The following is a 12,380-nucleotide window of genomic DNA, read 5'->3' as shown; positions in this document are numbered from 1 at the left end:
CGCCTGCCAGTCCCAGACTTTCTTTCGCGCGGCTGGCGATTGGCGCAAAGGAGTTCCAGCCGTCCGTCTGGACCGCCCAGCCGAGGCGGGGCCACGCAAAGTTTCATTGAAGTGCAGAAATGTAGGCAAAAGTGGGAGCTGCGGCTGGCTGGGAGCTTCGTGGCCGGCAGTAGGGAGAGAACGACGAGCGAGGCGCTCCTCTGACTCGTGGTGGCCAGGCGCTTCGGATGCTCTGGCCATGCGTCTCGTGTAAGTGCCGGGCATCGCTTGGCCCGGTGGCTTGCCTTGGACCACGTTGCTTGGGGCCGGAGTGGCGGCTGTTGTAATGTCTGGGAATCTCGCTCGTCAACTCTTAGGTTACAGAGCAAGCGCGGGCTAGGCAGCTCCGGGTGAGGACTTGAAGGCTGCCGAGGCAGCGTTTCCATGCCAGGGCAAAGAGGGGCTCCAACAAACAGCCTCAAACATCTCCAGCGGCGACGGAGCGTCTTGAGCTGAAACCGCCGCGGAGCTTCACTTTGCCTCGGATTTTATGGGACCGGCTGCTCCGGGGATGTCGAGGGGCTTCTGACAAGCGATCGGCGTAGAGAAAATGCTCTCTTGCCCCAGCCCTCGACCAGGGTGGACCTAAAAGTGATGACTTGGTGCCTGCTGTAGCAGCAGCAGCAGCAGCGCTGCTTTCCTTTGTTCCCCTCGCGACTAAGCTTGCTCCGATCTTCTAGCGATGGCAACAGAAGTGGTGTGTGGATTGATCTTCAGACTACTACTTCCCATCTGTCTAGTCACTGGTATGTGAAGTTTGCCTTGGTGGTAAAGGAAGGGCTGGGGCGTGGGGGAGGGAGAAGAGCGCACGACGACAGCTAATTTAAGACCCACATTCTGTTTGTAGGTGGTCTAAGTGGTTAAAAAGCCGCCCTGAAGGCACCTTTTGTCCTCCAGCTATTCATTCAACTTTTACGTTACTTTTCCCAGATGTGTTATGTACACATTTATGTAGGAATAGCCTCTCTTGTGTGTTGCATTTACTTCATATTCCCTTCAAACTTCACTCACCTGACTGAACATTAGGGCCAATTTACTTTGAATTAAAGATAAAGCAATACATTTCCAAAACTCATTCAGTTGATTAAAAAGTTGGCAGTGCATTAGTTTAGCAAAAGATTCAGTATTTATAAAATTGAGGTGATGAGCTGAATACTCTCAGGGTTTTAAACAACACCTGTGCAAACACTTACTAAAGCAACTTGGGGGAGGGGGAACCCTGAATACACTGTCAAGGAAGCATAACCCAGTGATTCCAATAGAATATATGTTAAATTAATACTTTGTTAACACTGAATGTGAGGGAAAATGACTTTACACAAACGAATATTTGTGCTTTTAAGAGTTAAAAAAAGTGTAAGATGGTTGCATTGCAGGCACAGGCAATGTTCTTGCAAATTGCTTGTATCATTGAAGTGTAGCTCTTTTTAGACTCTAATTGTTGGCAGTTATTATTAGTCTGTGTTTGCCTTATTAGAAATTGAAAGAATTAAAAGGTTTTGTCTTTTGATATTGCAAAACTGAAAAGATAGATTATGAGGGTGATGAATAAAAACATCTGTTGGAGACTCGGTGTACAGCTGTCTAGAAGTGTTTATTCTGTCAACAGATTCAGACTCAACTTTATAACACCCGGTTTATCAGAGTCTTGATATGATGCAGAAAAAGCATTAAGAATGGGGCACATTCCTGTACTGAAATATTCTACTGTATTATTGCATATTCAGCTGCAGATATTTATTACAGATGAAGCTGCAGTCAGTTACTTTATTCTTTTATAATTATTAGTATGAGTAAAGCCATTTGTAGATTTGCCTGTGACTTAAAGGTTGTGTGATTACATTCCATGAATCTAGATCTCTGTAATTATAAATCCTGTTTAGATATTTGAAGTGTGACTGTCTGGTTACGTATCCCACATAATGAGGAGGCGGTGTGGAATTCCTTGTTGGTTGAGAAATCGACATAATTTCTTGCAACTTTTTAAAAAACATCTTATCTAAATTAAGGGATTTAATTTCATCTGGGAGAGAGAGAGAGAGACCCTCTTCTTCCTCCTCCGTCCCTGACCCAAATGTCTCTTCTCGCCTTTGTAATTCACTTTGAATAGGCAAACAGGAAGTTGAGACCAAACTTCACAATATAAAATTCTGTTTCACTGACTGATATAGATAACTGGTGTATGAAAAATAGAAATAAATAATTTTTTTTGAGAAGGTCACATTGTATCTGCCAGGCGCCCCAGCATTTTCTTGTGAATTCATGTAATCACAGACTTGAAAGTAAACTGCCTATGGGCACAAGGTAGTTACAGTCATTTACCGCTCAAAGTGTGTCTAGAGAACTTTGTCAACTCCCCCCCCCCCCCCCCCGCGAAAACTCTTCAACGTTTGAACTCCTGGCAGGTCTTTCAATAGCACAGGACTTGGTGGGTGGAAGCTTTTGCTCAGGTGCTGAACTGTTGTTTGCTTGATACTCTTTTTTTTCACCTTAGTGTCTTCTGTCTACTCCACAATTCTGTTTCCTTTGTAAAGCATCATCTGCAGACAGGAGAGAAAGAACCTGCACATCCTCTTGTTATTATGTTTCTTGCATAAATGCATCTGATATGCTGAATGCCAGATTTGTAGTCTCCAACCTGTATTTTAAATGAAGCACAGTTTTTGCCTGATGGTCAAGTATAATAAAATTAATCCTCTGTGACAAGCCATTTTAGCATAAAGGAAGCAAGCTGTGTTTTTTGATAAATAATTATGCATGGGGCAAATACTTTATGATCCACAGTGTACTCAACACTGGCTTGGTTAAATGAACCCCTGAGGAGAAGTTCCTTCCCACTGTGCTGGATCAGGAAACACAACCTCACTGTGCTCAGATCAAGTGTTTGCAAATCCTGATAATCCGGATCTCATTAACAGTGCTATCCTAAACAGAGTTACACCCTTCTAAATCTGTCAGGGTCAAAAGGCTTAGAAGGGTGTAACTCGACTTCCTAATCATTGTGTTCATTTGCCCATCCAAATATTAAGGGCTTTCTACAGCTGAAGCAGACAGATGAGACTGTCAAAACTATTGCACATTTCGCAGTGTGCTTATTATCCCCAAGTACTTCCAGGTTTACTCATATCTCATATATAAGCATTGGAGTCTTCCCAAAACTGCCCGCTATTAAGCCTAATTGTAATTGTTGTTTTATTTATCTGTTGCATGAGAAATGTTCTGATGGAGACACTCTGCCTTAGAGGCCTTAAAGTATTTGTAATATCCACATGGACACAATCCTCCATTTGATTTCCCTCCCCCCGATTAATTTCTGACTGGGCGATATCTGTTCATTTATGCCTTTCCCAATGATTTTAGTGAAGTTCTTTGATTTCATTTTTGTAACATCCAAAAGACAGAATGCCTAGTTTGTGGTAAATTGTCTCTGGTGAAATGCTGACAAATGAGAATTTTACTTACAAACACAAGTGATCATCTGTGAACCCCATTAGTGTGGTAGGCCATCTTCCCTGAAGTCCATAGTCACGTATAAGCCCTTCACATCATTTTTTGTGATCTCCTAGCTGTTAGTTCAGGGTTTCAGTTCCAGGGGTGGAAGGGAAAGCCATGCTAGTCTGGTGCGAAAACTGTGCTGCACAAACTGAACAGGAGTCTTGTGGCACTTTAAAGACTTACATTTTTTGTTCTAACATAAACATTTGTGGTCTAGCATCTTTCAATCTTGCCACAAACAAACCCTGACAAATTAGTAATTTGAAGAGATCCACACTCTGATATATATCTCCAGAACAGGCTAGTAAATTCTTGAGTTATGATTGTCTGGTTGCAGCAGCTTTTACTGTAAGCACTCTCCTGGAGAGATAAGCTTGGAAATAGTGTTGCATAGAAGCATGGAAATACTTTTGTATCGTTGGAATGATGCAAATTCAAAACAAGGTTAAATAGATGCACTACTCATAAAGTGGCAAAACTAGCTGTTCTACATAATCCAGCTCCTACTCTATGAGTCAAGTTATCAAGATCTACATTGACTGTATTTACACTTTGTTAATGTGTACAGTGACTTGATGTTGCATTTTTGGCACTTCCCTTAATGAGACAAGGATATGCCTAATTCCTGCATTGTGGTTGGTAATGAGAGGCAGCTTGGTTGCTCCGTGGAACAGCGTATGCGTCCCATTGACTCCAACTGCACATTTTGTTTATGTGAGAATCCTGTCAGTGATTTGTAATTTCTGGTAGCAAGCCCCAAGTTCAAGATACTCTGATCTACAATCCAGTTAAACCTAGTGTATTTTGATACACACCGATTTAGTCCCAGCAGTAATAGCAAAAAGAACTGTAGATGTGCTGTGAGAACAACAACCTATGATGCTACACGTGATGCTAAGAATGGACTTCTAAGATGTGCAGGCTGCCTGTGTACTCTGGAATGGGAAGGTGCTGTGTGTTTAAAATGTAGCTTTCCTTACTGCAGGAATATAAGAAGGCATATTGGATTAGGCAGTGACCCATCCAGTCCAACACTCTGTGTCACACAGTGGCCCAAATTCAGAGTCAGAACTTGAAGCCCTCTCACTGTTGTGCCCCCAAACCAAGCATACAAAGCATCACTGCTCCATGTGGCTAAAAACTACTAATGGACTTCTGCTCCATATGTTTATCCAGTCCTCTCCTGAAGTTGCCTATGCCTGTAGCTGCCATCAATTTCTGCAGCAGTGAAATCCACATATTAATTACTTTTTGGGTGAAGATGTACTCCATTTCTATTCTAAACCTACTGCTCATTAATTTCATACAGTGCCCACGAGTTCTTGTATTGGGAGAGAGGAAGAAAAGTACTTATATCTCTGCCTTCTCTATCCCATGTATAATGTTGTAAACTTCTATTATGTCAACAACAACAACAACAAAATTTTATTTATATCCCGCCCTCCCCGCCGGGGCAGGCTCAGGGCGGCTAACAACACAATTCAAGTTTAGCTATACAGATAGATAAAATTACAGTTAAACAACATGAACATTTAATTAAAAATCTGCTTAAGTTTTAAAATTAAATTAAATTAATAAAAGTGCTAATGCTGTCACCCCTCAGTCATTGTTTCTCCAAGCTAAAAAGCCTTAACATCTTTAACCTTTTTCACAGGGAAGATGTTGCATTTCCTTAATCATTTTAATTGCCTTTTTCTGTACCTTTTCCAATGCTATAATATCTTTTTTCAGGAACGGCAGCCAGAACTGTGCACAGTATTCCAAATGAGACCACAGCATAGATTTATACAGAGGCATTAAGATACTGGCTGATTTGTTTCTAATCTCCTTCCTAATAATTCCCATCATAGTATATGCCTTTTTATTGCTGTCACACAATGAGTTGACATCTTCAGTGAGTTATTTACCATGACTTCAGGATCTCTCTTCTGATCAGTTACTGCCAGTTTGGACCTCATCAGCATATATTTATGGTTAGGGTTTTTGTTTTTTGTTTTTGCTCCAATGTGCATTACTTTGCACTTGCCCACATTGATTCTAATTTGGCACAGTGATGCCCACTTGCCCAGGCATGACAGATCCCTTTGGATGAACCTACAGTCCCTCTTGGTTCTCGCCTCCCTGAACAATTTGGCGTCATCCACAAACTTAGCCACTTGACTGCTTACTACCAACTCCAAATCATTAATGAACAAGTTAAAAAGCACCAGACCCAGTACCAAGCCCTGCGGTACCCACTGCTTACCACATTCCACTGTGAAAACTGCCCATTTATAGTCACTTCCTGTTTCCTATTAATTAACCAGGTTTTAATCCACAAGAGGGTTTGTCTTTTTGACAGCTGAATTTACTTAAGAGTCTTTGATAAGGAATTTTATTGAAAGCTTTCTGGAAATTGAAATAAACAACATCCTGGTCCACATGTTTGTTCACCCCTTCAAAGAACTCTTAATGAGAGAAGATCTTTCTTTACAGAATCCATGTTAATTCTTCCTCAGTAGCTTTTGTTTATCAATCTGCCTGCTGATTTTATCTTTAATAGCAGATTGCATCAATTTATATGCTATCAGCATTAGTCTGACCAGTCTGTAATTTTCTGGATCTCCTCTGTAACCCTTTTTTATAGATGGGGGTTACATTAGCTACCTCCCAGTCCTTGGGAATGAAGGAAGATTTTAGTGATAGATGGCATACTTTTATCAGGAGATCCAGTTCACCTTTGAGTTCTCTAAGAACTCTTGATGTATGCCTACTGGACCTGGTGATTTGTCAGTTTTTAATTTGTCCATCAGTTGTAGGACCTCCCCTCTTGCCACCTCAATCCAACTCAGGCCTTTTAAAACCCCTCCCAAAATCAGTAGTTCTGGAGCGGGCAAGCACCTCCCATCTTTGACAGTGAAGACAGGCAAAAACCCCCAAACCCCACATTCAGCTTCTCTGCCATTTTTCTATCATCCTTTAGTAATCCTTTTACTCCTTGGTCATCCAAGGCCCCACTGCCTCCCTGATTGGTTTTCTGCTTCTAATGTATTATTGGTATTTGTTTTTTGCAATATGTTCTTCATAGTCCCTTTTTGCCTGTCTGATTACCAGCTTTACCTCACATGGACTAGCCTTCCACTGATTAAAGGAATCCTTACCTTTTACTGCTTCCATTACTTTGTTTGTTAACCATGCAGGCTTTTTTTTTTTGTACCTTTCCTAACCTGTAGTATACATTTTATCTGAGCTTCCAGTGCTGTAGTGTTTATATAAGTAGTGTTTATATAAGTTTCCTGAAGGGATTTGAGCTTCCTTGCCTTTCTTTTCAATTTCTTCTTCACAAACCCCCTCATTTGGGAGAAACTATCCCTTCTAAAGTGGAATGTGGTTGTGTTAATCTTTTAGGGCAACTCCCTATTTACATAAATGCTAAACTAATAGCGTTATGATCACTGTTCCCAACTGTAAGAGGATGTAAGAGAGTTTGTCTTTGGGATCATGAGTATTAAGTTAATTTTAAAAGAAACAATGCATATAGTTGTCTAAAAGAGTGGCATTGCTAAACATTTAGCAGCAGCCCTATACAGAGTTACTCCAATCTAAACCCCTTGAAACTGAGTACACTCTAGGGCAGGAGTATCAAACATGCGGCCTGGGGGCTGAATCAGGCTCCTGGAGGGCTCCTATCAGGCCCCTGAGCAACTGGCTGTCATCTGCTTCCTTCTGCCTGTCTGTTGCTTCCTTCTGCATAACAGCTTGCTTTGCAAGGCTTCCTCAATCACACAGGAGCTACAGTGCAAAACATCTGTTTTCTCAATTGGCTGATGCTCCTTCCTTTGGGAGGAAGGGGAAAAAGTAGAGCTCTCCAGGCTCTCTCAATTGTACAACAGAGCTACTGAGTAAGCCTCTCTTCCTTCTGTTGGCTGAGGCTCCCTCCCCCAGTCTCCTGGAGAAGGAAGGAAAGAGCCACAGCTTCCTTCCCCCCATTCCCTGAATCCCATGGGAGAAATACAAAGAAAGCACCTTTAGATTTAGCTTTAATTGAATATGGTTTTCTGGTTATACTGACAATTGCAACACGTTATTTAGGAAGTATCTAAATAATAATGGAAAAAATTAATTTAAGTCATTGGTTTGAATTTCTCCTTGTGTGATTTAAATAATGACTTAATCTGCTTTGATTGAAATCAGTCTTTCTTTGTGGAACCCTCAGCAATATTCAAGCAGTGAATTCCAGCCATACATTCTGTGTCTCTCATTAATATTGGATGTCTTGCTGGGAGTCTGGGGTTGACCAGATCCCTATGCAGTAGGCAAAGATGATAAGCTGAAGTGAGTGATAGATTTGCCACTGCTAAAGGAACTTCATCATTGGCTGCCAGTTTGTTTGTGGCTGAAATCCAAAAGTGCTGCTTCTTACCTTTAAAGCCCTACCTGGCCTGACACTAGAGTACCATGCTTGGGACTGTTTCTCACCTCAATCTGCTTGCCAATTAAAATTGCTCTCTGTGTGTCCATCTTTGGAAAAAAGCTAGGTAGAAACCAGAGACAGGTTATATTCGGCGGTGGTGCCTTGGTTGTGGAATGTCCCTGTCCCCCATGAGATTAATTCACCTCTTAGTTTATTTTTTAGGTTAAAATTAGGGTTGTAAGCCCTTAGAGGGAGCCAGGGAGCCCCTGCTTTTGCAGGGTCTTGCATGCTGTCGGCCAGCTGGCCAGCAGGGGAAAATCCCACTCAAACTGACATTTTTGGGCCTACTTTTGGTTTTGGGCGCACTTCTAGTTTCAGGCGTGCTTCCAGTTGGGGGTGATGCTCTGGATTTTGGGCAAACTCTGTGGTTTGAGGCTAAATTTACCATAGGGTTTGCCCAAAAACCAGAGTGTCAACCCCAACCGCAAATATGTCCCAACATGGCCAACATCATTTCTAGTCTTCTGGAAGGACATTGGGAGACCCTGGCTGGTTAGGTAAGTTGACCGGGCAACCCTAGTTAAAACCATTTTTTTTTTGTGTGTGTGTTGCATGTTCTTTTGATTAGTATTACAAATTATTTTGTAATTTGCTTTCATTGGAATTTTTTTAAATGTGCTATGATGCTTTTTGTTAACTTTGCTAGCCTCCTGGTGAGGCCTGAAGTTCCCCTGGAATTCCCACTCTAGAGTACAGGAATCAATTCCCCTGGAAAAAATGGCATCCTTGGAGACTGGACTCAGTGGCATCCCATTTTTGCTGAACCCTCTCCCCAGGCTCCACTGCTAAGTCTCCAGGAATTTCCCAACTTGGACTTAGCAACCTTAGTATTAATGTTTCATATGATTTTAGTTATGTTTTGTGTTGGCTCCTATCTTATGCTGCTTGCATTTTATTTGCTGTTTTATTACATTGCACTCGTTTTTTGTAATCATTTTCAGACATGATAATTTGAGAAATAGCTGAATAAATATATACACATTTGAATTGGAATTAAACATATATACATATTTTAATTTTAGTCATGGCACCTTTAAGACCAACAAAGTTTAATTCTGGATATAAGCTTTCATATGCATGCCCACTTCATCAGATAAATGGAATTAGAATTTGTAAAAAGTGATATTGTGAGGTGTGTTTGTGTTGCATGTTTTGAACTTGAGAGAAACATCCAAGAAATTTGAGGAAAGCTAAATTTTGAGGTAGGAGTGTAGACCATCATATCCCTGTGTAATAGCTTTTTAGCCTTCTCTTTAGGTTGGGGCCGAGTCTATCCTACTTGCTGACATGCTTGTCTTTTTTTTTATGGTGGCACATTCAAACATGTTGTTCTCTGTACCTTGATTCAAAGGGGTGCAGCCCCACAAAGGCTTCTCTGAATGGCTAATGATTCTCTTAGGCTGTTTATTGGAAGTAAGAACAAATGGTGTTTAGAAATTAATGCTAATCAGTTCAAGCAATGCAGAATTTAAACCATTATATGCAAAATTTTAAAAAGCTTGTGGTCTGGAAAGGTTGCCATGGCTATTCTTTTACAGGTTAGAGTGAGATAAATCAACTCAATTTAAAATCACTAAAGCGGAAACAGACTGCTTAAATCAAGTTTCTGTATTTTCTAAATAAGGAGGCATGCTAATTGAAATATAATGGTTTGCAACTAAATAGAGCCCTTATAGAACCTGGGACATAACCTAAAACTGTTTAGCATACAGTCAGCATGCTTTTTCACTACAGCATTTTCTGCTTAGAAACAAAATATATAATTTTGAAATGTATAGTTTTCCCTTTGAAGGGTTGCCAAGTCCAATTCAAGAAATATCTGGGGACTTTGGGGGTGAAGCCAGGAGCAAGGTTATGACAAGTATAATTGAACTCCAAAGGAAGTTCTGGCCATCACATTTAAAGGGACTGCACACCTTTTAAATGCCTTCCCTCCATTGGAAATAATGAAGGATTGGGGCACCTTCTTTTGGTGCTCATGGAATTGGACCCTCTGGTCCAAACCTTTTGAAACTTGAACGGTACTTTGGGGAGAGGCACTGAAGCTATGCTGAAAATTTGGTGCCTCTAACTCAAAAAACAGCCCCCCCCCGGAGTACCCAGCAGACATTCTCCCCCCCATCTTTCTGATGACCCTGAAGCAGGGGGGAGGGCATCCAAACCGGGGGATCCTCTGCTTCCACCTGCAGATTGGTAACCCTGTTCCTTTGAGATAACTCAATATATGCAAAGAGACTAAACTGATGAATGAGAGTGCCATCCTAAGCAGAATCACACCCTTCTTAAGCCAATTGACTTTACTGGATCTAAGGAGCTAATTAGGGATGGGCACAGATCTGAACTTGGACCAAAGTCCAGGCCAAACTTTGCCCAGTTCACAAACCCCAAACCATGGTTTGAAAAATTGCCTTCCCCCAAACAACTCACTGAGCTTCTGCTCAGTTTGAGTGTTTGGCCCTTTAATGTGCCCGCACCACTTCCCAGTGGCATCGGATGCTGCCCCCTGTGCTCCCACATCATCCAGAAATGACATGAGTGCTCTAGGGGGCAATGCACTTGCAGCATGTCCAGATGATGTGGGCAGCACACAGAAGTGATATGAGCATGTTGTCAGGGAACCCAAACCAGTTCAGTTTGGGCAGGGTTTTTGGCTTGGGGGTTCGGTTCAGACTGCCTGGTTTGTGAGCCCCAAACCAAACTGGGCTTTCCAGGCCTGTGCCAATAATAATAATAATAATAATAATAATAATAATAATAATAATAATAATAATAATAATAATAATAATAATAAATAACAACAACTTTTTATTTTATTTATTTATTTATTTATTTATTTTATGACTTCTATCCCGCCCTTCCCAACAAGTGGCTCAGGGCGGCTTACAGCACAGGAATCTAACATAAATAGGCGTTAAACATAGAGCATTAAATTTAAACATTAAATCATTTAAAACATTGAACCATTTAAAACATTTAAAACTTTGGGGGCAGCAGACATCCAGTATAACTACGCTCAGTTTCTTGTACCAGCTAGTCATAGGCCAGCCGGAAGAGGGTTGTCTTACAGGCCCTGTGGAACTGGGCGAGGTCCCGCAGGGCCCTCACCTCTTCCGGCAGCTGGTTCCACCAGGAGGGGGCCATAATAGAAAAGGCCTGGTCCCTTGTCGATTTTAAGCGGGCTTCCTTTGGCCCGGGGATATCTAAGAGATTTTGAGTTCCCGATCTCAGTACTCTCTGGGGAACATGTGGGGAGAGACGGTCCTTCAGGTAGGCAGGTCCTAGGCCATATAGGGCTTTAAAGGTAATAACCAGCACCTTGTACCGGACTCGGTAAGCTATCGGCAGCCAGTGCAGGTCCCGGAGCCCCGGCCGGATGTGCTCCCTTCTTGGGAGCCCTAACAACAGCCGGGCCACGGCATTCTGCACTAGCTGCAGCTTTCGGGTTCGGCACAAAGGCAGCCCCATGTAGAGAGCATTGCAGTAGTCCAACCTCGAGGTGACCGTGGCATGGATCACTGTTGCTAGATCGTCACGTTCCAGGAAGGGAGCCAACTGCCTTGCCCGCCTAAGGTGAAAAAATGCGGACTTGGCAGTGGCTGCTATCTGAGCCTCCATCGTTAAGGAGGGCTCCAATAGTACCCCCAGGCTTTTGACCTTGTCCGCCGCTATCAGCGGCGCACCCTCAAAAGCTGGTAGGGGGATTTCCCTCCCTGGGCCCCGACGACCCAAGCAAAGGACCTCTGTCTTCGCTGGATTTAGCCTCAGCCCGCTCAGTCTGAGCCACCCAGCCACTTCCTGTAATGCCCGGTCTAGATTTTCTGGGGCGGAGGCTGGTCGGCCGTCCATAAGTAGATAGAGCTAGGTGTCATCAGCATACTGGTGACAACCCAGCCCGTACCTTCGAGCAATCTGGGCCTCAGGGCGGCTTACGGGACATGGTGGGTCACACCTTGATGTAACAATAAATACAACATAACCATTAAAATACATTTCTTAAACCAGCGATTAGATTAACATTTAAATTACAATATAAATTAATGGTGCTACATTCTTAATATACATGTAAACATACCTAGAGCTAATAATTAATGGGCAGAAGACTGTTTCTGCATGAGAAGGAAAGTGAATGTGTGCTATCCTTCTAAAATGAAGTATGTTTGAGTTCCATTTTTAGTTAATGTGCAAGAAAAGTCAGCAGGCTAACTGTCTCCCTTGACTAAAATGGAACTCAAAATGGCTTAATTTTATTTAATCGGGCCCTGATTATTTAAGTTGTTTGGTTTATAATCATCAGTGTACATAATTTTCCACAACAGTAATTTATTGTGTCTTGTTTATAATTTTTAACTTTAAAATCCAGATATTTCTTTTTGAGATTCACTCTGTAACCCTG

The 12,380-nt window shown here is 42.1% G+C and overlaps 1 protein-coding gene across 1 annotated transcript in view; it reads left to right on the top strand.

Moving 5' to 3' along the window:
* The first annotated feature begins 221 nt into the window (after positions 1 to 221).
* The window catches only part of PIEZO2 (piezo type mechanosensitive ion channel component 2), a 399,620-nt gene continuing 387,461 nt past the window's right edge, over positions 222 to 12,380 (top strand). Inside the window, exon 1 of the mRNA XM_060244021.1 lies at positions 222 to 785. Coding sequence (XP_060100004.1) covers positions 722 to 785 — 64 coding nt within the window. The 5' untranslated portion in view covers positions 222 to 721. The remainder of the gene's footprint in view (positions 786 to 12,380) is intronic.

The sequence above is a fragment of the Heteronotia binoei genome, chromosome 7, assembly GCF_032191835.1.
Source record: "Heteronotia binoei isolate CCM8104 ecotype False Entrance Well chromosome 7, APGP_CSIRO_Hbin_v1, whole genome shotgun sequence".
Classification (NCBI taxonomy): Eukaryota; Metazoa; Chordata; class Lepidosauria; order Squamata; family Gekkonidae; genus Heteronotia; species Heteronotia binoei.
The sequence above is the reverse complement of the archived record's forward strand: the minus strand, read 5'-3'. Positions and strand labels throughout refer to the sequence as shown.